General features: G+C 40.6%; 2 protein-coding genes across 2 annotated transcripts in view; one reads left to right on the forward strand and one right to left on the reverse strand.

Moving 5' to 3' along the window:
- The first annotated feature begins 1,446 nt into the window (after positions 1-1,446).
- Positions 1,447-10,131, forward strand: LOC139457612 (26S proteasome non-ATPase regulatory subunit 9-like). Its single transcript, XM_071238969.1, has 6 exons — positions 1,447-1,551; positions 3,217-3,319; positions 4,452-4,645; positions 6,360-6,461; positions 8,510-8,598; positions 9,811-10,131. Exons 1-6 carry the CDS (start codon positions 1,459-1,461, stop codon positions 9,836-9,838), a joined length of 609 nt encoding a protein of 202 aa, XP_071095070.1. The 5' UTR covers positions 1,447-1,458; the 3' UTR covers positions 9,839-10,131.
- An 8,970-nt stretch (positions 10,132-19,101) lies between these two features.
- The window catches only part of LOC139458217 (mitochondrial import receptor subunit TOM70-like), a 30,038-nt gene continuing 22,768 nt past the window's right edge, over positions 19,102-26,371 (reverse strand). Inside the window, exons 8-12 of the mRNA XM_071239563.1 lie at positions 24,974-25,079; positions 24,197-24,315; positions 23,359-23,456; positions 22,335-22,457; positions 19,102-21,371 (exon numbers count right to left, since the gene is read on the reverse strand). Coding sequence (XP_071095664.1) covers positions 21,212-21,371; positions 22,335-22,457; positions 23,359-23,456; positions 24,197-24,315; positions 24,974-25,079 — 606 coding nt within the window. The 3' untranslated portion in view covers positions 19,102-21,211. The remainder of the gene's footprint in view (positions 21,372-22,334; positions 22,458-23,358; positions 23,457-24,196; positions 24,316-24,973; positions 25,080-26,371) is intronic.

A 26,371-nucleotide genomic window follows, 5' to 3' on the forward strand; every position in this document is an offset into this window, starting at 1 on the left:
TAGGTATTTGTCACTGTAGGCATTTGTCACTGTAGGCATTAGTGGACTCCTCCTTGATCAACAGCAGTCAGCCGAGTCGCCAATCCTGCCACTTGCGATTAGCCTATGCTATTGCGCGAGGACCTATTTTGACCTGGCGCGATCGACCTAGACATGCAGACTACCTCTACTTTGTGATATCTTTTTCAGAAGGGTCTTATTTCCTGGAATACCCTTACAGGTGATAAGATGATAACCGACGAGCTACGAGGAACTACTAATTACGATTCGTAACGCAGAAAGAGCTCATAACAATCAAGTTGATAAAACTATTTTTTTCCGTTTCTTCCTTCGGGACGTACCTAATTCGGGAAAGAAACCTAAAACCTGCCAACTTAAGTTTAAGCTCCGGACAAAACCTCCAATTGCTAGATAGAAACGAGTTTGATAACTTGAAGACACAGAGAAATACTCTGCATGTCTGTCTGTCTCTCTGTCTGTTCATCTCTAATTCAATACAAATTAGTTAAATTACAAATATAACACATATTACAAATGTATTTAGGATAATCTGTATCTGAATACACAATGCCATTTAGAAAGTGGTCAAATGTAACTAATGTTATATTTTGGATAACACTTTCTTAGTAAAGTACAGATTCTAGTACTTTTTGGGGTTGAGTCCCGTCCGGGATTCGAACCCACACCTGCCAGGGTGAGGCACCTAATCGCCAGCACACAAAGTCAGCGATCTAACCCACTCATTCACCGAGGCTTCCACACAAATGAAAGTCTGACAACTGGTAGTCTAGATCACGTACTTTGAGTACCCCCCTGACAAGTGTAAATTGGCACGGCTCACATGGCCGAAAGCTATGAATACACAATGCCATCTAGAAAGTGGTCAAATGTAACTAATGTTATATTTGGGATAACACTTTCTTAGTAAGGTACAGATTCTAGTACTTTTTTTTATCTGTATCTGATTAACGGTAATATCGAGCACGGCTTCGCGAATCGCCATGAGCACACAGCGAGATGTCATGATAACAGTACGTACAGTTGAAGTTGATCAACATTTTTACAGGCTGACAATCAGTTAGATTTCCTTCGTCAAAAAGTGGAGACCGTTCAACTCATCTCAATCTTCACTTTTCTAACAACACAGATCTAAGATAAAATATGACTTGAATCACATGAAGAGTGCATTTGCACTTTGATAAATATTGTACATGCCCATATATATTTAGGCTTACATTTCAGCATTATTATCTATAGATGTATACTATCATCATATAAAATTACACTAGAATACTGCGCTTGTTTCTAGGTTTATCCCTTTTTTATATTAATAATAGTCTTAAGCTTGGAATCTATGAATTTTGAAAGACGGTTGTCTGTTGTAAGATATATTTTTAAGAGGAATCAATTTTCGCTGTAAAAGCCGGCGTAACTTTTTGTATATTGTAAATAAACAAGATGGCAGCCTCCACAGAGCGAATGAAAACATTGGTGAAAAGGAAAGACGACCTCGAATCAGAGATTAAGGAACTTCATTCGTTGCTTGACTCGGTGAGACTTTGGGGTAAACATACTACGAGATACGTGTATTGATTTTAAATGTATGTTTAATTGTCATCAATAGGCCTAATCACTGCAATCTTCCAATTTTCGCATGACATGGCATTTTGTAAATGGTACACCGTTAGAAATTGGCACTCGTCCTGTAGTCCTTGCCAAACTGTTCAGTAGTTAAGGTATCATAAGGACTTGTGGGCATTTGCCATTTTGAGGGTTTTGCTATATGTTGTCATTATAAGGACTAATGGACTAAAATGTTAGTTTCTACCGCTGCAACGGTAACCACAGTATGTATGATGAATACATGGAAACTCACATGATCCGGGGGCACGGGTGGCCTAGTCGTCTAAGGCGTCCCTTAGGCACGCCAGAAACCTATGATTGTGGGTTCGAATCCCGGTTAGCCCCGATTATGTTTCTAGGTTTGTCAGCACCATATCCGTGCTCGTGGGTTTCACCGAAGTGGTAAACGTCTGAGACCTGCATCACTTCGGGCTTTCCTCCCACATTAAGCTGACACACCGTGATATAACTGGAATAATGTTAAAAGCGGCGTTAAACCCAACTCACTCACTCACATGATCCTGCGGTGAATAATGAATGTAAAAGGTGGCAAGTCTCGCTTGTTATTTAGACTTGTATATGTTACAGGAAACAAGTATAATCAGTGATTAAATCTAATGACTGAAAATTTCAGTGATTATGTCTAATAACTGATTCACTCGGTGGTTATGTCTATTTACTGAAATCTTCAGTAATTAGACATAATCACTGAAATGAACCAAGGGATTTTATACTTGTTTACTGAAAGCATATTCCTGCCTTGTTTTTATAATGTGTGCTAGTTTTGAAATTAGATGAGCTATCAAAGTAAATACAACCTCCTGTAACCAGATACCTTACACAAAAATCACAGAAATATGCTTAAACAGTTCAATCTTTTATTTCATAAAATGGTATCACGTGAATGGTATGACATGTATGGTATGACAAATAGCAGTCAGATGGACACTCAGGAATGTTTGTTTGCACATGAAAGACTTGAATGACATCTAGAATTACATGGCATCTTGGCCTTAAAACATTTGCAGCGATTGGTCTGACATCGTTTAGTTCCAACACAATTACACCTTACAAAGCCTTGACCACCACAGACTGAGTCAAGTTGAACCGCTTGGCGCAAAGAGAGTGTTCAATCGGTATTGAAATCGTCAGCATTATACAGTTTGGTTTGGTTCAGTAATTAGACATAACCACCGAGTGAATCAGTTATTAGACATAATCACCTAAATTTCCAGTTATTAGACTTAATCACTGATTATACTTGTTTCCTGTAACATATATACACTGCTCTTGTGACTTTATACGACATGTGAGATACTTGGAGCAGCAGACAGAGGATACAAATTAGAAGTAATTTGAAACAGCATTTTTAACAGTTATGTTTACAAAATGTTTCCTGACTAGGGTCCAGTTTTTGCCAAGCACTTTCGGCTTTGGATGACATTTAGTCGTGTTTAATTAACTATGAACCATGTCAAAAAATGTAATGAATAGGTTTATTTCCTAACTTTCACTATCAACTCTCAACTCTTTTGTGTTTTCACCTCGTCAAATGATTTTTATTATAAAGTAGATTTCCTTTCTTTTCCACAGCAAAAAAGTGTGGGAACAGATGGTCCACTCATTGACACAGAAGGTTTTCCCCGATCTGACATTGATGTGTACTCTGTCAGACACGCCAGACACCAGATTGCCCGTGAGTGTTGAGTTTTGTGTGTTTGATGTACATCAAAGACAGAGCTGAGGGTGAAATATGCTCCCAGAGCCCCGGGACTGTCCTATAAGCCACCTGTAGTATCAGCCTGGTCTTGTGTTGAGGCGGCTTTACATGAATGCTTGCAAACACAGAGCCAAGGGTGGGGTATGCTCCCAGAGCCCCAGGACTGTCCTATAAGCCACCTGTAGTATCAGCCTGGTCTTGTGTTGAGGCGGCTTTACATGAACGCTTGTAAACACACGTTTTACTTGTTTGAACACATTCAATACCTCTATGCTTTATTTACAATACTACATCACTAGTGGCTGTTCGATGTGTAATTTGGGGGCACGGGTGGCCCAGTCGTCTCAGGCGCCACGATTCGCTGTGCAGAGTTGCGTCCCTTGGTCACGCCAGAAAGATTGTGGGTTCAAATCCTGGTTCGCCCTGATCATGTTTCTAGGTTTGTCAGCAGCATACCTGTGCTCGTGGGTTTCACTTTAAGTGGTAAACGTCTGAGACCTGCATCACTTCAGGCTTTCCTCCCACATTAAGCTGACACGCCGCGATATATATGGAATATTGTTAAAAGCGGCGTTACACCCAAATCACTCACTGACTATGTATAATTCATGCCACAGTCATCAGAGATCTGGAATTGTCCTTATTTAGACTAGTTTATGTATCTATGTTTCATATGTATGCATAGTTGAAGAAGCTTGTAACATTTAGCAAAGAAAGTTCATATTCTGAACAATAATATTAGGTAACATTTGTCTCTTGTCACAAGGGGAGCAAGGGTGGCCCAGTCGTCTAAGGCCCCGCGATTCGCTGTGCAGAGTTGGGTCCTTTGGGCATGCCAGAAACCTAGGATTGTGGGTTCGAATCCTGGTTCGCCCCGATTATGATTCTAGGTTTGTCAGCACCATACCCATGCTCGTGGGTTTCACTGAAGTGGTTAAGGTCCAAGACCTGCATCACTTCTGGCTTTCCTCCCACATTAAGCTGACATGCTGCGATATGACTGGAATAATGTTAAAAGCGGCATTAAACCCAATTCATTCACTCACTCTAGTCACAATGTGAATCTACCTTATTACTGTGAATAAACCAATCTGATGTATGGCACCAGGTCTGCAGAACGACCACAAGGAGGTGATGCGGGAGATTGAGGAGGAGCTGATCAGCATCCATGCCCAGGCCAGACAGCGTCTCAGCAGCAGGGAGGAGGACATGGAGGTGGACAAGGAGAAGCCTGAGGAGAAACCCCTAGTAGCCTTTGCCAGGATAGACAGAGTGGATGCCAACTCCCCAGCAGCTCAGGGGGTAAGGAGAACCTGGACTTGCTTTGGTGGAGTGAAATACAGCAGGCAACACAGTCTACTAAAACACCTCAGTCTCCTGAAACACCTCAGTACCCTGAAACACCTCAGTCTCCTGAAACACCTCAGTCCCCTGAAACACCTCAGTCTCCTGAAACACCTCAGTCTCCTGAAACACCTCAGTCCCCTGAAACACCTCAGTCTCCTGAAACACCTCAGTCTCCTGAAACACCTCAGTCTCCTGAAACACCTCAGTCTGCTAAAATACCCCCAAAGATCTGAGTTAGAATAGGTCATCAGCAACCCATGCTTGCCGTAAAAGGTGACTGCTTGTCGTAAGAGGCGACTAATGGGATCGGGTGGTCAGGCTTGCTGACTTGGTTGATGATGCATGATATCGTATCCCAATTGCGTGGAGATGATCCACATTCACATAGAGATGATTGTGCTTTTGGCCAGGCTTTTTTTATTTTTAGGATTATGGATTTTTCAGCCCAAAGTCCAGGGTTGGAGGAAGGAAAAAAAGAAAAGAAAGCCAGATGCATTTTTCTTATGCAGAATGCCTCAGGCATACTTTATGGACATATTCTGTGCTCAAAAGACCACCATTTGTGACGATAAAGCCTCTTGTAACAATAAAAATTCTACCACTTACAATTACCACAATTGTCAAGGGAGGCTATTCATGTTCGGCTTCGAGATCAACAAAGATCAATTATGTATCTCTTTACTAGTTGACAACGGTAAATTCATATGTTTTTTATTAAAAGGTGATGATAACAAATAACATAACTGACTACACAGCTATTGGCGGGGGAAAAAATGGACATCTGATATATATTTCTTTACATTTTCTAAAAAATTAGAGTTGGCAGGTCTGTATCCGAAAAATATAAAACGCCTGGCCTCAGATTCAGCTTGACAGCTTGTCCGTTATTCATACTTGTTTTTACTTTGTCTAAGTGTTCGTGTGTAACAGGGACTTAGTAACAGGGCTTAGTAATGGGTCTCCAAGGTATGAAATCGGGGGCCCCGAGACGTGAAATTGGGCGGTCCCAGGTTGACCACTGCACCAACAATAAACAAAATTTGGAATTACTGGGCTCGATCGTAGTGCCACCAGTGGCTATTACCAGTTATGTCCCTTCTAAGCCTCTCCTATGGACCAGTCAGATTCCATCCCTCGTATCACTTGTGTTTGCTTCACACAAAATGGTGGCGCCAAGTGAGGACGATGTGATCGATAATAAGGATCTATATTGTGAAAAAATGGGTCTTACATCGTGAAATGCATCAAATCACGTGAGCACCTTGATTAAAAACATGAAAAGATTTGGAAAATATCTGCTGACAACGAGTTGGTGGTGCACATGCTTTGCAAATCCTGCAATCGACCGAAATCTGCATGACACTTTACGAACCTGATTTTGATTTAGGTGCGCGATTTTGATTGGACTATGCATAGACTCGTTAGTCCAGACAAAATGTAACTCCATAATACCAGCCTAATCGGCAAGGGTGGAAACTGGACTTTTATAGTCAGTTAACTCTCTTGCCTCGGGAAGATGGGTAGTGCCGGCAAAATGTTATTTTCACTGCAGTGAACATTTCACTTTTCTGTGACTGCTGTGAAAATATAATTTTTCTAAACTTTAGAACTATCAGTCTTTTCATTTATAACATAAAATTATGATATTGTCTGTGATTGTGTTTTTCAGGGTTTTGAAGTTGAGGATGAGGTGATAATATTTGGCTCAGTGACGGCAGACAACTTCACCGGCCTGCAGAGCATTGGCTCCCTGGTCCAGCACAGCAAGGATGTGAGTGCTGTCTCCGCGTCTTTGCATTCATGGTCCTTTGCGTTCAGTCTCCAGCAACTATGTAACATTCCTGCTGACAGAGCAGCTGCAAAACTGATGATGCAGAGTTTAGCAATACTCATTGTTTGTTTGTTTGTTTGTTTGTTTAACACCACACTCAGCAATATTCCAGCTATATGACAGTGGTCTGTAAATAATCAAGTCTGGACCAGACAATCCAGTGATTGACATCATGAACATCAATTCATGCAATTGGGATACGATGACATGCATCAACCAAGCCTGATCACCCGATCCTGTTAGTCGCCTTTTACAGCAAGCATGGGTTGCTGAAGACCTATTCTAACCAGGATCTGTCAGTAGTCCAAAGGGCCAGCACAACTACTGGTCCTGTTGAATCTATACTAGGCACAATGGTGCTGACCAAAAAGGTTCTTAAATTGTATTACTTTGTTCTAATACTACATGCTCAATTTTTACCGAATGGGACAAGTTAATGTTGGTTTACTTCAGAGATTTGTTTGTTTGCAACAGGTCAACTTTTCACCTATTCCCAGACAGTGTGCAACACATCCATTAGTCTTAAAAACAAGTGAGCATGTGTAAGCAGTATGAGAAACCAGTCAAGAAGGTGACTACTATACCACACAGGGTTGTTTAGGGTGCTGGTTTTGCTTACACTTTAGAGTTAATCTGTTGATGATTTCCAAAGCCCGTACAAACTTAATTACTTTGTTCATCTCCAAAATGGTGCCGCTGTTGAGATGGGCCCAGGGGGCACGGGTGGCCCAGTCGTCTAAGGCGCCGCGATTCGCTGTGCAGAGTTGCCTCACTTGGATATGCCAGAAACCTATGATTGTGGGTTCGAATCCCGGTTCGCCCCGATTATGTTTCTAGGTTTGTCAGCACCATACCCGTGCTCGTGGGTTTCAACAAAGTGGTAAATGTCTGAGACCTGCATCACCTCAGGCTTTCCTCCCACATTAAGCTGACACGCCTTGATATAACTGGAATACTGTTAAAAGCGGCGTTAAACCCAACTCACTCACTCACTCATCTCCACTCTAGTTTAACTGGTCATTAAGAAAATATACTAGACTTGGCCCATCAGTGTTAGTGTCAAACACTGACACTACAGAGCTCCAGATAAGCTGTATATCCGCGTAAAATACGCATGAGAAATGCAGAAATACGCAGTAAAATAAAATCCAAGCGAATCAAATACGCAACGAACATTACAGATATGCTACAAAAATAAAACTTGTGAGTATCATCAAAATATTGTGACGTAACCCTGCGTATTCAATTAGCAAATCAGCAACTTATTTTGAAATTATAAACGGGCATTCCGTCAACCTTGCCAAACTCCATGATGACAGTCACATCATGATCATTTGCCATCACACTTTCTTGTGGAAGTATCGTGGTATTTTTGAGTCCTATAAAGTTCTCAAACCCACACGACACCAGTTTGCAGGGACTAGATGAATAGTGTTTTTAAATATTTAATTTAAATACCCACATGTGTAAAAACTAGTGGGTAACAGAAATTTGAATACCCACATAGAATTACTGATACCTGATGTTTTTAAAATGCATGGGTAAAATACCCACAACACCAAAAGCTTATCTGGAGCTCTGCACTAGCTGACATGATTCCTGTAGGTTATCATTGACATAACCAGGGAGATCCATGAGAGAGAGATAGGTTTGTGGAATTAGATAATGTATATATAAGTATAATGGTAATATTTATTTTGTGATTGCCTGTCATTGTTATGAGGTTAAGGAGGAGCTAACCACATTTTATTCGCTCACGAACTGACCAGGATCTTTTCACAATACCACAGTTTTAAAGTCTTGGGAGTTACGATCGTAGCACGACAACAGTGATAGGTCTATGTTAAAGTCTTGGAAGTTAGGATTGTCCAAGCACTACAAATGCTTTGTGGAAGGGGGCACTGGTTACATTGGCCTGGTAGTGGAGGGTCTGTCAAATGACTGGAGGTCTTTCATCTTCATCTGACAAGACCTGTTTGTGATTTCAGAAAGCCCTGAGTGTGACGGTGAGAAGGCAGGGCAAGGTCATGCGGTTGAGTCTCACTCCCAAAACATGGAGTGGGCGTGGTTTATTGGGGTAAGTAATATCCGTGGATTGGGGCAAGAACGAGGCTGATTAAAACAGGTCGAGTTTACATTGCTTAGGGACTGTTCATTTATTATTGGGATAGGTTTTGGCAAAGGGGTGGGGGAGATTCGACTTACGACTGTATCTTATTTTGCTATCGTACATGTAACAATTTATGACCCCCCCCCAACCCCCATAACAGGTTATCAGTCCCTAACTAATATTCAAATATATTTATTTGAAAAAATAGAATACTGATGTTTACTGATGGAAATGAACAAGAGAACACGTAGGGTTAGACACAGTAAAATGATATGCTATCATGGGTTCCCAGCCTTGTCTACCAAATACAATGTAAACAATGCACACAAAGAAATCTCAACATTTGATTCTGACATGTTGAATTTGCACGCGCACTATTTCAAATGTACTGACAGTGATGGTTATTTCCTATAGTTGTCATTATTCACGGATTGGTTTGGGGCACAGGTGGCCCAGTCGTCTGAGGTGCCGCGATTGGCTGTGCAGAGTTGCGTCCCTAGGGCACGCCAGAAACCTATGATTGTGGGTTCGAATCCCGGTTCGTCTCGATTATGTTTCTAGGTTTGTCAGCACCATACCCATGCTCGTGGGTTTCACCAAAGTGGTAAACTTCTGAGACCTGCATCACTTCGGGCTTTCCTCCCACATTAAGCTGACATGCCATGATATAACTGCAATAATGTTAAAAGTGGTGTTAAACCCAACTCACTCACTCACGTTATTGTTTCCATCAGTATAGGTGTGATACATTTTGACGACCCCATTTTGCTGTCATTTTTCTCATGATGTTGCGAGTTTGATTCACGTCATGGAATTGTCATATGAAAAGAAATTGTGACTTTTAACCAATCAAAAATCAACATTAGATGCATTTTAAAAGGCTGTTATAAAATTCAAATGTAAAACCTCAGAGCAAGTTATAATAGGTAAAAGTGACAGCAGGTTTACGACTTCGGTATGACGTGTGTGAGGATTTTGTATACAGTAAACTACAGTTATAACGAACTCAACTCAAGTATACAAAACAAAAACAACAACAAAAAAGTTTGTTATATCCATCAGTTCATTATGAGCATGTTCATTATTAACATAGCTAACTGTAGAAGAATCAAATGAATTTAGAAATTGATGTTAATATATCAGACAGTAAGATTTATTTTCTTCATGTCTTGATTTCAGCTGTAATATTGTGCCCACAAAGAGGTGAAATATTTCCACCTTCACGATCACCTTTCATAATTCATGAGACAAACATTGAGTGTCATGGCCGGATGAACACTTCCTGTGATGTGACAACAATATGGAGACTTGGCTGCAGCAGAGCAACTCATCCCAGTTGTCCGTCCTCCTGTGTCTGTAGCTAGTCCCGCCATGCTGGCCTGTCTGCTCAACCTGCTGCAGTTACCTTCAACAACGAGACCCGTTAAGTTTCCGGGGTAGAATAGGTCTTCAGCAACCCATGCTTGCTGTAAAAGGTGACTATGCTTGTCGTAAAAGGCGACTAACAAGATCAGGTGGTCTGGCTCGCTGACTTGGTTGATGCATGTCATCGATCCCAATTGCGTGAATTGATGTTCATGATGTCAATCTCTGGATTGTCTGGTCCAGACTCGATTATTTACAGACCGCCGTCATATAGCTTGAATATTGCTGAGTGCGGCGTTAAACAACAAAGCAACTAACCAACTTCAACAACCAACACTGACAGCAAGCGTGGACCCTGCTTTTTGATGTAAATAAAATCTCGAAGAATGCAAATATTTCATTCGGGAAACAATTTGCCAAATGTTAGTCAAGTATCTGTTATTTTTGTTGAAAACTTGTCACCAAATGATTCAGTTGTTTTTTTTGTATGTTAACATGAGTTAGTGAGTATGGTTTTACGCCGCTTTTAGCAATATTCCAGCAATATTACGGCGGGGGATACCAGAAATGTATGTTAACATGAAAAGTATGCTTAATATAAGCAGGTCACTGAAGTGCTCTGTGACGGTGTAACTCAGCCTAGTGGTACAAGTGTTCGCTTGGCACACTAAAAGCCCAGGTTCGATTCCCGACATGGGTACAATATGTGAAGCCCATTTCTGGTGTCCCCCGCCATGATATTGCTGGAATATTGCTTAAAATGGCATAAGACCCTACTCAATAATTGGCTGCTCTGGTGTTTGAATCTATGTACTCACTAACTCTGTAACTTTCAACATTAGAGTTATCATTTTCTTGCTTAATTTCGAACACTGCTAGTGTTATACATTAGAGGGAAATGGTTTCAAGTATTTGTTGAGAGGGCATAATCTGTAGCTGATTAGTTCTTCCATGTGCATTTATTCTGTTATTTGTTGCCACACTTTGTATAGGTAAATGCAAGCTATGCTTTTACCATATTTTTATGATGAAACGTTCATGTGTTTTCAATAAACACAGTGTATGAAGTTCTTCATTTCATTCTGTTTCTTGGACTTTTTGACATGTGTACAGTACCTCATTATCCTCACAATGCCACGATACGTAACCTCAGACAAGAAGCGAAAGCATGACGACAGCCAGTCGACCGATGCAGATCAGTCGAGCGGATCTGCCAAACCCTCGAAGTCTGGATGATCATTTTGTAAGTCGTGGCTAAGGACTTTCACTTGGTTGACATACAATGAGGATTTGCAGATTTTATTGTTTTCAGTAGCTAGTCGTATATTGAATCTTGATTGATCGCCATTTTGCTTTCTGTGTCGATCAATATCAATTTTTTTTATGGTCAATAATTAAGTTCAGATGAAAAAAGTATTCAAATAACTATTACTATCAACGATATTTTAGTATTTGTGATTATATTATCTGTCTTGTTTTTAAATAATCTTTAGTTTAAAAAAAACCTTTTCCCGTGAGGTCACGTGATAACCAAATATGGGATAATAGTCTCGATCCAAATGTTACAACGCATACACTTGAGCAGACTCATGAATATGACTCATGAATATAACTCATGAATATTATTCAGACCGTTCACTACATTAACAGATCGTTATTATAACAGAAACAAACGTATGTTTTCCATGTATATCTAAATTGATATTATTTGTTATTAATTGTCCGGTGAATTAAACAATTTAAATTGAAACAATTCATAATTCATCATATTATGAATACGTAACAACTTGTAATGTGTGTGAAAAGTCATACTAAAATACGCTATTTGAAGGGGGCATGGCCTAAATGCAAATGTCCGATTGGGATTTTAAATTTTCCGGACCCCTCGTTTACACGATAATTATCTTAACCTTTTGCTTGTAGCTTTACCGGCTGTATTATTCCATCAAAATGCTTTAGTTGTGATTCTTGACAGAGTGGAGTCTCAGTACTCCATGCTTGACGTGTCTGTCATCCCCTGACGATTGGCGGTTACAGTGTGTGATTGTTGGAGGTCTTGACCTGACAGAGAGGAGTCTCAGTACTCCATGCTTGACGTGTCTGTCATCTCCTGACAATTGGTGGTTACAGTGTGTGATTGTTGGAGGTCTTGACCTGACAGAGAGGAGTCTCAGTACTCCATGCTTGACGTGTCTGTCATCTCCTGACAATTGGTGGTTACAGTGTGTGATTGTTGGGGTCTTGACCTGACAGAGTGGAGTCTCAGTACTCCAACTCTGTACAACACTCCCAGTTACAGTATGTGGCCTTGGTGATTGTTTGATGTGATGACCTGACCAGGGATTGATCTAGACCTAATTAGGTCGATTTTCGGCCCAAAGCCCGAAGGAAATATCGGTAAAACTTTCCCACATCGGGTGATTAGTGTGTGGCCCAGATGACTGTTTGATGTCTTGAATTGACCAGAGATTTATATATCTAGACCTACTTATTTTAGAATTCTAGAATCCTGCCTGACAGTCGCTCATGCTGTCAACCACATGTAATTTGTAATGCCATGACAGATTAACTATGGTAACAAAGAATTGGATCGTCCTTAACATATTTTGAGTAGTATAGATTTAGTTTGAATGTGGTGCAAAACAGGATACAGTTAACAATTAGTTGGAAAAACTGTGTAAGTTTGTGTTGACAATGTCGATTGTCCCGCATCGCGATCAGTGAAACATTGTGTATAATTCTAAAGACAGATTCACGCAGGTTTTTCAATTCACAACTCGTGCACATGGTCGGTTCCATGTGCAGAGCACAGAAGACAAATATGGCGAAGATAAGCAACGTTGGCCACGGAGAGGACTTAGATAGGTGACCGTGTCTGGAAAGCTTGTCTGCGAGGGCTCCAGTACTGCCCCATACTGAACCACGTTACCGAATTCTACGTAATAAGCGCCCAGGGCGCTCTCAAAATTAGAAATAGGGGACTCTTATTAGAATATCATTTTGGTGAAAAAAGTTGAAAGATAAATTTCGTGGTAAATGCTGACAGCCTGAAATGTTTATGTGCGATAAATATATTTTTTCCAGAATTTAATTGCCCATATTTAAGGGTAAATATAACACACGAGTGCATATTATACGTGAATAAATAAGTCATCTGACATTGATCAAACGGAAGGGGTGCCAATTGGGATTGTTCACTAGCCAATATATTAGCAAATATCGCCATGGGCGCTTATTACGTCGAATACGGTACTTGTGGTGTCTCCTTAGGCAAGAGACATTGCTCGAAATATGCCTCTGTTCACCATGCAGTAGGATGAGTTTGTAAAGTGGGGCTTCCAGGCCGCTTTCATAACGTTGGCCATGATATATCAAGTTGTTATGCTTCTGTGAAAGATTGTTATACATTGTGATTAGCTTGTGATGTTCTCGTACTGATCTCATGTGCTTGTGACACATCGTGCAATCGTGATTGGTTCACGGTGTCAGATATTTTGGATATGGTCATATTATCGCCAATACTCATGTTAGATTGTGTCCTGCTCGTGTTATACTTGTGTTCTCAGCTTTGTTCGAAGTTAGCTTGTGTATATCGTACTACACTCGTAATGACCTCGGCAGTACTTGTGGATTTGGTGTATCATAAGCATGCACATTATTATGAACTCCAGGAACCGAAAAATAAATCAATCCTCAGATGTGACAAAAGACAAGAGACAGATTGTTGTTCACATGGGTGCTTTAATCCATGTGACACATGATCCTATTTACATAGATGACACACACATACAGTATACACATGTATACAGATACAGTATACACATCGCCCACCTTGCTACACTACAGCCCAGGGGGTATTGTTTCTGCACTCTCACTCAGTGTAATCTGGAGGCCACACAGGTGACACAACTGGATGGCTTCTAAAAGCTATTTCAATACAAATGACGAAAACAACCGTCTTTACACCCTTGAATATGGTCAACTCTGAGTAAGTGGGGTGAAGTATGGTCTTCACTATTCACATCATTCATGAAAGAAGACATTAGGTACAACACTCACATGAAGGTCTGATAACGTCCAGAGTTGACTGTACAGGGTTAAAAACTGACAGTTTTTGTCCACTAGTCCTTATAATGATATCACATAGCAAAACCCTTAAAATGGACCAATTTCTACTAGTCCTTAGGATACCTTTACTATTGGTCAGTTTGGTAAGGTGAGTGAGTGAATATGGTTTTACGCCGCTTTTAGCAATATTCCAGCAATATCATAGCGAGGGACACCAGAAATGGGCATCACACATTGTACCCACAGTTTGGTAAGGACTATAGGACTAGTGCCAATTTCTAACGCTGGTGTATTGTAAATATCAAAATCTAAATTTGTCACTGATTATAAATATTGACACATCAAAAGATGGACCACAAGCAAGAATTAAAGAAAGGAAGAAGACAATCTAATATTTACTACAAAAATGCTTTTGAAATACATGAAATATTAGACAAATGTCAAGTTTGGACTTAATTTGTCCACAACTGGATGCATTTCCTGGAAAGATTCAAACAGAATCAAGGAACATGATATTCACCAGCATGGGAGAAAGGCCTGTTTCATCAGTCAGTTTGCAACCTTGGCCTCTGATCGACGTGTCTTGTACGATGAATTCCAGTCTGGTTTGTTCAGCCAACAAAAGCCACACAAAAATAAACTGAAAATGATGCCTAAATGACAGGTTCAGGCAAGCAGTCTAATGTCTGACACAGATTGCAAAATGTATTAGGGGGGCCTGAATATGGAGAATGGTTGTGATGGAAGTCATTGATGTATTTGTTCAAAACATTCCCATGTTGTTAGACATACAGGAATCAGTCAATTATGCACATTCCAGGTGCAACCTCCTATATTATGTTTGAAGCAAATGAAGTCACATCAGCCTGGTGTACAACTGTACAATGCTTGGTAATAGCTTGGCGTACAACTCTGTACAACACTAGGTTACAGCTTGGTGTACAACTCTGTACAACACAAGGTTACAGCTTGGTGTACAACTGTACAACACTAGGTTACAGCTTGGTGTACAACTGTACAACACTAGGTTACAGCTTAGTGTACAACTCTGTACAACACAAGGTTACAGCTTGGTGTACAACTGTACAACACTAGGTTACAGCTTGGTATACAACTGTACAACACTAGGTTACAGCTTAGTGTACAACTGTACAACACTAGGTTACAGCTTGGTGTACAACACTAGGTTACAGCTTGGTGTACAACACAAGGGTACAGGGGCCTGTTCCACAAAGGGATCTTAGCGCTAAGGTGATCGTAACTCCAATACTTTAGCATAGGCAACAGATTATCATAGCACTAAGATTGCTTTGTGGAATGGGCCCAGATCATTGCAGAGTTATGTCATAGGGAAAGAAAATAGCAACATTTAGCAGCAAAATCATCAGGATAATAAAATTCACATTTGGAAAAAATAATCACTCACACAGAAGCACAAGCTGATTCAGATATTCATCCATAAACTCATCCACACACAGCATTGAATCATCGGTTAGGTGGTGTGGGCAAGATGTTCACATACACTGGCACACACATTCACATTCATTTCACAAATGACTGGTGACTATATGCTTGTACGGTCTTGAAAAGTAAGCAAGATATTGAATGACAACTATCTTCTCGAATGGTCTGTGGTAAGGGCAGCAGGATGTTGAATGATGAGTCTATCACTAAGTGGTCTGATAATGTAGGCAAGATGTTAGATGAGAACTTTACCACAAAATGGTCTGGTAATATTGGCAAGATGCGATGTTGACAGAGGGTGTTTGACACTTGACATGTTACAGTGGCCTGATAGTGATCACTGCCTGCATGTTACAGTGACCTGATAGTGATCATTGCCTGCATGTTACAGTGACCTGATGGTGATCACTGCCTGCATGTTACAGTGACCTGATAGTGATCACTGCCTGCATGTTACAGTGGCCTGATAGTGATCATTGCCTGCATGTTACAGTCACCTGATGGTGATCATTGCCTGCATGTTACAGTGGCCTGATGGTGATCACTGTCTGCGTGTTACAGTGGCCTGATAGTGATCACTGTCTGCATGTTACAGTGGCCTGATAGTGATCACTGTCTGCATGTTACAGTGACCTGATGGTGATCACTGCCTGCATGTTACAGTGGCCTGATAGTGATCACTGTCTGCATGTTACAGTGGCCTGATAGTGATCACTGTCTGCATGTTACAGTGACCTGATGGTGATCACTGCCTGCATGTTACAGTGGCCTGATGGTGATCACTGCCTGCATGTTACAGTGGCCTGATAGTGATCACTGCCTGCATGTTACAGTGGCCTGATAGTGATCATTGCCAGGACATTCAAACTGGTGATTGTGAAATGTAGAACCACATGATTGTTGAGTGTATAATGTGCCACATCACCACATCATGATGTACATCTGTGAGTGAGTGAGTTGGGTTAAACGCTGCTTTTAACAGTATTCCAGTTATATCACGGCGTGTCAGCTTAATGTGGGAGGAAAGCCCGAAGAGATGCAGGTCTCAGACATTTACCACTTTGGTGAAACCCACGAGCACGGGTATGGTGCTGACAAACCTAGAAACATAATCGGGGCGAACCCGGATTCGAACCCACAATCATAGGTTTCTGGTGTGCCCAAGGGACACAACTCTGCACAGCGAATCGTGGCACCTTAGACCACTGGGCCACCCGTGCCACATACATCTGTGAACACTGACTAGCACCTGTATGAGCCAAGTGTCAGGCTACCCACTATCTACATCGAAACTGTTGTCAAAATACCATCTAATGGAGAACATTTCCCATGACCTGATCAAGGCTAAAAAAAATAATGGTCTTGGTTCTCAGGCACCATCTGCATCATCATAAAGTTTGCCGCATGTTTCATTTTTATTTCCATCTTTTAAATTATTTTTTAAAAATCCTGAAATTTTCCAAGTCCATAGGTAGTACCGTATTTCAGTATTATATATTAATGTAGGGAGGCCCTTTCCCACAACTGTTTATTTGGCTATACATCTGTTTATTTGGTTACATATTAGTTTGAACAACCAAACGAAACACACCGCCGGCCCGCACTATATTTTCAAAAGCCATTGCCTGAAAACCAATTATTTTATTTTTTTAAGCCCAATCCAATTAGTTGTCTTTCATCAATCTTGATGTGTTGACTCATTTTATCAAATGATAAATAATTTATTCAAATATTTATCTTCCATTTCAATACAAATTTAGAAAATCAAATTAATATCATAACTTGAAGACCTTTACATTCTATGATTTAAACATGAGTTGTCTCCCTTGTTTTCACTTATCCATACAAACTGATGCCCATGTGTTTCTAATGGTGTGTGATGGCAACTCTCTCATCCAGTCATGCAACTCATCACACCTCAATGCAGCATCACACACAACAGCATCTCTAACAAATGATAAACTATGAAACATCTCACTCCATGTTAAAGCACAATAACAATAATAGCCTCCACATTCAAAACAACAGCAAAACATAGAACATACAAATCAATGACAATAGCTGATATATTAATGTGATAAACAGGTGTATACGACTTCCACATCTTCATCTCCATCAACTAAAACCCATGTAGGAATAGGGAAGAAACCATGGCAACAGAACGAGACACCAGCTCCCAGTTCAACAGAAGCAAACACCTTGACGATAACGGATAAAACAAACTCAAAGGCAGCAAAAATTATCATTGCAACAAACTCAATCTAGCAATATTTGTGTTCATTACTTGTTTGGTGAAATAACTGGTTAGCTATATTTCCACTGGGAACGAAGTACATTTAGTCCGAAAGGGAAAGACAAGATCAGGGTTAGAAACTAACAGTTTTCGTCCACTAGTCCTTATAATGATAACATATAGTAAAACCCTTAAAAAGGGCAAATTTCTACTTGTCCTTATGATACCTTAACCATTGGCCAGTTTGGCAAGGACTACAGGACTAGTGCCAATTTCTAACGCTGAAGATTGTGTTATCACATTTTGAAACAATACAGCATTAAGTCACTTCCGAAGGAAAGGGAGTTAACTGACTGTAAAAGTCCAGTTGCCACCCTTGCCCAACTAGGCTGGAATTCCAGGGATCGATCATAGCGCCACCAGTGGATATTACGAGTTATGTCCCTTCTAAGCCTCTCCTATGGACCAATCCGATTCCATCACTTGCGTCCAGTCAAGACGATCTGATCGATAATCAAGATCTATATTGTAATAAAACAGGTCTTACTATGGAAAGTTCATCAAATCATGTGAGCACCTTGATTAAAAACATGAAAAGATTTCTGCTGACGGCACGTTGTCGGTACACATGCTTTGCAAATCCTGCAATCAAACAATATCTGCCTGCAGTTTACTAACCAGTTGTCCATTTCATTTCGCTAGTTTGATTGGACTATGCAAAGACCCGTTAGTCCAGCCAGATTACAACTCCATTATTCCAGCCTTGTTTACCATGCGTGGAAACTAGACTTATTAAGTCAGTTAACTCCCTTGCCTCGAGAAGATGGGTCACCCAGGACTATATTCACATGCTGTTTGCTGTTTAGAAGATAGACTAATATCATCACAAATATCATGAATTTCAGTTGTAAACAATTTATATAATCACAGATACTACACTTCTTTTAAGTCCTTTTCGAAAAAAGTTGACAAAAAAACCCTCTTCAAAAGCCCAACTTACGTTCTACTATCAGTTATATATATATATATATGGAGATCCTCTGAAAAGACTGAAGGATCACCACTTACTATAAGCGCCAAACTTTATCATAAGTATCGTACCATGAAGCACATGGTGAAATTGTCGCAACACAAATATTCTGTTTCACCTTTCAACTAGGTTCGGTGGAAGTGGATATTGACAACACATAGACATCTGTTTACATCACACCTAGCACTGTCAGTCTCATCATCCCCATTCTCTCTTGTATAGTAATCTGATAAGGCCAGGCGTTTTATATTTTTCGGATTACGGACCCGCTGACTAATTTTTGAGAAAATGTACCGGTAAACATTTTTTATAAAAATAAATAAATCAGATTTCCATTTTTTTCCCCCGCCAATAGCCGTGTAGTCAGTTATTTTATTTGATATCATCACCTTTCAGTAAAAATGTACCGTTGTAAACTAGTAAAGAGATACATAATTGATCTTTGTTGATCGCGAAGCCGAAAATGAATAGCCTCCCTTGCCAATTGTCCGTGTTGTAAGTGGTAGAATTTTTATTGTTACAAGGGGCTTTATCGTCACAAATGGCGGTCTTTTGAGCACAGAATATGCTCATAAAGTATGCCAGAGGCATTCTGCATTAAAAAAAATGCATCTGGCTTTTTTCCCTCCTCCAACCCTGGACTTTGGGCTGAAAAATCCGTAATCCTAAAAATAAAAAAAAAAGCCTGGCCTAATATAATAAAAGTAGTACAAAACGAGCTATAATTTACAAGTGCAAGTCCAACTATCTACATGAACATCCAGTTACTTTGTCTCATGCTTATATCACAATTACACTCAATCCTAACTACCAGTATAAATGCAGGAATAGACCAAGCAGTCGAAGTGCATTTATAAACATAATCAATTGGATTCCAAGACATATTCAGAAAAAGGTTCGTTTGATGCACTGGAATGCTTCAACAATATTTCTGGGTTTTTCTTCATCTTATTAGGTAATAATTCTAACACTCATTCACACAGTAACATTTGGTAGTCCAGCAAACAGGGCTGTCCTAACAGCACATATTTCTCACCGTTAATCAAAACAGAATTAATAATTTTACATGGTACTTCCATAAAGAGTTTAATTATTCCTAGATAACCTGATAACTTATCAATAACATTCCAAAACTTCAGGTCTTTAGAGGTACTTAGAAGTGATACACATAAGGAAGAGAATATATGGATGTCAACTTTATTATGAGGAACACAACGTTTCGGAGTACAATTGGATTGCCCACTAATTAAGAATATAAACTTCGCTTGTGGTTCTCTTTTATTGCATGCATGTGCTTCTAAGATCAAAGGATGTATAGTGTGAAAAGTTAACTAGTTGAACAATCGTATTTCCGGGACTTGCCGCGGATGTTTTCAAACAGATTATTAGAACTCCATTCAGCGATAAACGGTTGATTATGCAATGAGAAGCTTTATGTGCAAATGAACAACGAACAACAATACAATTATGTCTGTGTAAAACTCTCAGTATTAAAAGTGTACATAAATTTTGGGAGCCATGCGTTACCGCGTGTAGTAACCGAGGTAGCGAGGGATCACTGTATATGGTTACTCCTTCATTCACCTGATGTAGGACTAAGCATATACTGCGAAACGTTGTGTACCTCATAATAAAGAAGTTGACATTAGGGCTGGGACGGGTAACCAGGGTACTCAGGTCGGGTGGGTACTGAGTAGGACCCGGGTACCCACAGGACTCCCTGGACCCGTGGTTAGTCATGTGGTATATTGTTTCAAGACAAAAATTCACTATATAACTACATATTTCCACGACAATTTTAAGTCTCTCTTGTTCGCATTTCTTCATGACTATGAACACGTTCCTTCTGACTTATATATGTTTGAACAAAGCATAATCTTCAGTCTACTTCAGTGTATGCATGACCACATCGTTTTATACGTGTATCTAAATACATTTTGCCAGGGCTACTGTCAAACTATTCCAAATCGGACATTTTGAACCTATCTCTTGACACTAACAGCGGGTATCCGGGTAGAGTCGGGTGATAGGGGTGTGGGTACCCAGGTAGTAAATTTGGACTCGTCCCAGCCCTAGTTGACCTCCATATATTCTCTCCTTTATTCCCAAACTTCTAAATATCTTTTTTTTTAAATTCCATTCCCCCAATATATAGTATTTCTGTTCCAATTAGTCCTAAATTACAATTCAACAAGCTTTGAAACATCAATATCAAAACAGACAACAAAATATCATATATTTCCACATCAACAATCTTCTAAGATAATCTACATCAGAAAATCTTCTAAGAAACCAACTTGACCTGAGTATCCATAACTTCAAATGATCTTCATAAAATTACAAGACATTTTTTCCTTTTGCTAATTTTTATGGAATACCTGTGCTGTGACGAGCCCTGTTTACCTGTACGTGGAGGTGGTTTATGGTCCGAATGTTGGGACGTCGATGCCCAGCTTCTGTGCGACTCGGGTTTGTATCTGGGAGGCGTGGAGTAGGGAGAACAGGTGCGCCATCTCCGCCTCTGACTTAGACAGCTCTATAGCCTTGTTGAAGTGGTATTCAGCAGCCTGCATGTTGGTTCTGAAGATGACAGACAGGAGTGTGAAATGTTGGTTTCATTGTTTATTTGTTTGTTGTTTAACGCTGCACTCGGCAATATTCCAGCTAAATCAGTTGGTTTCCACACAGGCTTTGAACATTATGTTACATCACTGTTGGAAATCGAGTTTGTTTGTTGTTTAATGCCCTTCTCAGCATTATTGAAGCTATTTGATGGCATCCTGTAAGTACATTGAGTCTGGATTGACAAGTGATTGATGTTGAGTCCAACGAACCACTTTGTGAGGTTCAGTGACAATGAGTGAGTGAGTGAGTTTGGTTTAACGCCGCTTTTAACAGTATTCCAGTTATATCACAGCGTGTCAGCTTAATGTGGGTGGAAAGCCCCAAGTGATGCAGGTCTCAGACGTTTACCACTTCGGTGAAACCCACGAGCACGGGTATGGTGCTGACAAACCTAGAAACATAATCGGGGCGAACACGGATTCGAACCCACAATCATAGGTTTGTGGCGTGCCCACGGAACACAATTCTGCACAGGGAATCGCGGCACCTTAGACGACTTGGCCACCCGTGCCCCCTCAATGACAATGAAACAACCAAGTCACCGAGTCTGACGACCCCAATCCATCTGGTCAACTCTTATAAAAGCATAGGTGTCTTGGGATATTTTTCTACCCCTGAAAACTCACAAGGTTGAAATTAAAAGGGGCTTTCAGGATTAATTGAGGTTTGATCCTATAGTATTTGAATGTTTGGACCCCACAATGAACACTGGCTGCTGGCCCATCCAATGGACAATACGCTGTTCATTGAACTGTCAACATCTTTCACTGCGCCATGTGACAACGATGACAGACTAAATATCAGAAACCAAGGTACTTCAAAAACGAGAGATGTCCCAAAAAGCATGACCAGCAATTCACTTTTGCCCCTTAGGGACCTATTTTGACCTTGTTTCCACACGTTATAGCAAAACCTCACCTCTGCACCTCAATAGTGCCAATGATTTCATGAGCATATTCACATAGCGGGTCGACCTCCACGGCTCGTCGGATGATGGTGAGGGCTTGGTTAGCATCCTTGCTAGTCTGCAGACACAGCAACCTGGAGAAGCAGACAATCACACTGACACCAGGACACACAGCAACAAAAGTAACATGACAGTAAGATCTACAAACTCCTACAACAAGCATGGGTTGCTGAAGTCAGTTCTCACCCAGATCTTCACAGGTCACATAATACGCACTTTTAATATATATTTTGCACAGTGTGTGAGTGTTTTGTTTGTTTGTTCTTTAACGCCGCACTCAGCAATATTTCAGCTATATGACAGCGGTCTGTAAATAATCGAGTCTGGACAAGACAATCCAGTGATTGACATCATGAGCATCGATCTACGCAATTGGGATCGATGACATGCATCAACTAAGTCAGCAGGACAAACCACCCGATCACGTTAGTCGCCACATATGACAAGCATAGGCACCTTTTACGGCAAGCATGGGTTGCTGAAGTCCTATTCTACCCCGGATCTTCACGGGTCCAGTGTGTGAGTGAGTGTGTTAGTGAGTGTGTGAGTGGGTAAGGATTGTTTTACCCCGCCTTTAGCAATATTCCAGCAATATTTCAGCGTGGGAAACCAGAAATGGGCTTCACACATTGTACCCATGTGAGGAATCGAACCCTGGGTGACGAGCGAACGCTTTAACCACTAGGCTACCCGAATGCCCCAGTTTTGTACAGAATGCAATTAAAAAACAAGTCACAACAAGTGGCAAGCCTAAGTAATTTATGTTCAGTTGACGACTGTGAACCACGAGTAACAACTACTGGTTGACTTGTCTCAAGGTATTTCCATATTGCACAACAGACTTATGATACTAGCATATGAAACTGGTGTTTAATAAGTAAGGTCAAATTAAGCAACCATTTGTGTTGTTGTACAGCAATCAGTTCTCAATTCACAAGTTCTAAGTTATTCCAGAAGGAGGTGGAGTCTGCTTACCCACGATGCACCAGGATGTTGGCGTTGTCGGGCTCCAGGCTCTCGGCCCGGGTGAACAGTTCCTCGGCCCGGGTGAAGTCTCCTTGGTCACACTGGGCCTGTCACAGACAAGCAGTTACTACAGAATGCACAGTCTTGTGTATACAATGGTATAGCTCAACACCTATCACAAAACATCACACTAAATCCATATAGAGTAAATTTACCTGACCATCATGTGTCACCACTTGATATTTTGTGTGTGTTTTTTGTGTGTTCTTTTATGTTGTTTTTTTTATTTTGGTCAGGGGGTGGTCACAAAATAATTATTCCAAAACATATTAGAAGAAATAATTATGCGTCAGACTGTTGACCAAAAAAAGCGTCTGCCTAAAAAAATACATTGTTGCAAAATGATTTAAAAAATACATATGTTCAGGCATTTAGTATAAATAAAAAATATATCTGGTTTTGCAGCTTTTAGCTAAACAAATGGTGGCTAGTCTCCATACAAACAGCGTTAGAAATTGGCACTAGTCCTATAGTCCTTGCCAAACTGCCCAATGGTAAAGGTATCATAAGGACCAGTAGAAATTTTGCTTTATGTTCTCATTATAAATAAAGACTAGTGGACTGGAAGAGTTAGTTTCTAACCCTAACAAAGATCCCAGGCACCTTCTTCCCCCCTCCCCCATATCATCAAATTGTTAACAGCATCATATGTATCACAGAATGACTCAAGTATTACAAACATGGTGTACTGGAGACCTATTCTGTCAGGCATGGTGTACTGGGGACCCTGTCTGCTGGGAGTATCGATGTAACCTACAATCCACATCTTTCCCTGATTTTGTCATACCTGTCCATACAGCAAGTAGATGTCGGAGCAATTGGGGAACTTCTCCAGGGCCTGCTTGAAGCTGGCATCGGCCTTCATCAGGTTCAGCGGGCTCTGCTGCGTCACCGCAGATCGGTGCTCTGTGTAACATTGAAAGAGATTGTATATTAAAGAAAGTCACAAATGAATGCAAGAACTTGGCTTTACACCAGGTAAGTGAGATGTGATGTGACGTTTGTTGTTTAACACCACACTCAGCAATATTCCAGCTATACATGGCGGCCTGTAAATAGTCGCGTCTGGACCAGACAATCCAGTGATTGACATCATGAGCATTGATCCACGCAATTGGGATATGATGACATGCATCAATCAACCAAGTCAGGGAGCCTGACCACCCGATCCCATTAGTCGTCTCTTACCACAAGTAGTCACTTTTTATGGCAAGCATGAGTGACTGAAGACGTATTCTACTATGGATCTTCATGGGTACATTCTGTGTTTGACGCTGACCAAAACTTGTCAATGGTTCAAAGGGTCAGCACAGTCGCTTTTTACGGCAAACATGGGTTGCAGAAGACCTATTCTACCTAGATCTTCACGGGTTACAAGGTAAGTAATGTGTCAGCTGAATCTGCTTGGGTCTTGAGTTATCATCAAATGAGCGCATGTTGTTTTATGATACAGTCACCATGTTCAGTCTTATCCGAGTCAGGCAACCCAGCATCTACAGGGCAAGCCAAACATCGCCCTTAGTACTCCCATGTATCGTAGGACGAAGCATCTCTTGCCACATACCTGCATAGGCTCTCTGTACATAGGACGTTGCGAAGTCCGGAGACAGGCTGATGCTCTTGTCAAAGTCTTTGATAGCATCATCTAGTTTCTCCACCAAAAGCAGTTGCTGTAAGAAAATTCCACTTGAAACTTATTGAAGATGTAGGTCTTACATCACCAGTAAGAAAGCAATATCACAGAAACATCACTGGCAATATCAGTTGGGACAATTCCTTCTTAGCCGAGCCACTGGATCATTGGCACATTCAATTTTCAAATGGTGCATGTTGAAATTATGGAGGGTCCATGATTACGCTCTGTGTGGTGAATCTGTTTACTTCATCGTCAGCAACATCATCAGCAACACAGTAACATCACAGCAACATCACATTAAGTGTTTATATGTTAACATTGATATCACTAACGTCACAGTAACACCACAGTAACATCACAGTAAAACCACAGTTACACCACACTAACATCACAGCAAAACCACAGTTACACCACACTAACATCACAGTAACACCACACTTGCATCACAGTAACACCACACTTGCATCACAGTAACACCACACTAACACCACAGTAACATCACAGTAAAACCACACTAACATCACAGTAACACCACACTTGCATCACAGTAACACCACAGTAACATCACAGTAAAACCACAGTAACACCACAGTAACACCACAGTAACATCACAGTAAAACCACAGTAACATCACAGTAACATCACAGTAAAACCACACTAACATCACAGTAACACCACAGTAACATCACAGTAAAACCACAGTAACACCACAGTTACACCACACTAACATCACAGTAACACCACACTTGCATCACAGTAACACCACAGTAACACCACAGTAACACCACACTAACATCACAGCAACTTCACATAGGTGAGTATCAGTGTGAACTTTGATGTTGGTAACATCACAGATATATCACACCACGACTATTAGCCAGCACAACAAGCTCTGTGAATGAACATGAGTTGTACTTCAGCTATGCCACCAGATCATGACTGTAGCTTGCACACCAATCTGGACACAACGAGACATATGGTCAGTGTTACTAGGGTATGACACAAGACTGTCCAGCTCAAATATTGTAACTACTTAACCTGTTTTAAGTTCGATCTTTCAAAAAAACATTGTGTACGGTAATTTGCCCGGGAGTTCCAATGGGTGATCTTTCCTGAAAAATCTTTCTGGTTTACTTAAAGCAGCGTTAGAAATTTACACTGGTCCTGTAGACCTTGCCACACTGCCCAATAGTTAAGGTATTATAAGGAATAGTAGACATTTGCCATTTTTAGGGGTTTAGCTTTATCATATATATTATCATTGTAAGGACAAGTTGACTGAAACAGTTAGTTTCTACCCCTGTAAAGCTTAATCTAAACCTGAAA

The sequence above is a fragment of the Haliotis cracherodii genome, unplaced genomic scaffold (genome assembly GCF_022045235.1).
Source record: "Haliotis cracherodii isolate W230 unplaced genomic scaffold, xgHalCrac1.p SCAF_12, whole genome shotgun sequence".
NCBI classification, from domain to species: Eukaryota; Metazoa; Mollusca; class Gastropoda; order Lepetellida; family Haliotidae; genus Haliotis; species Haliotis cracherodii.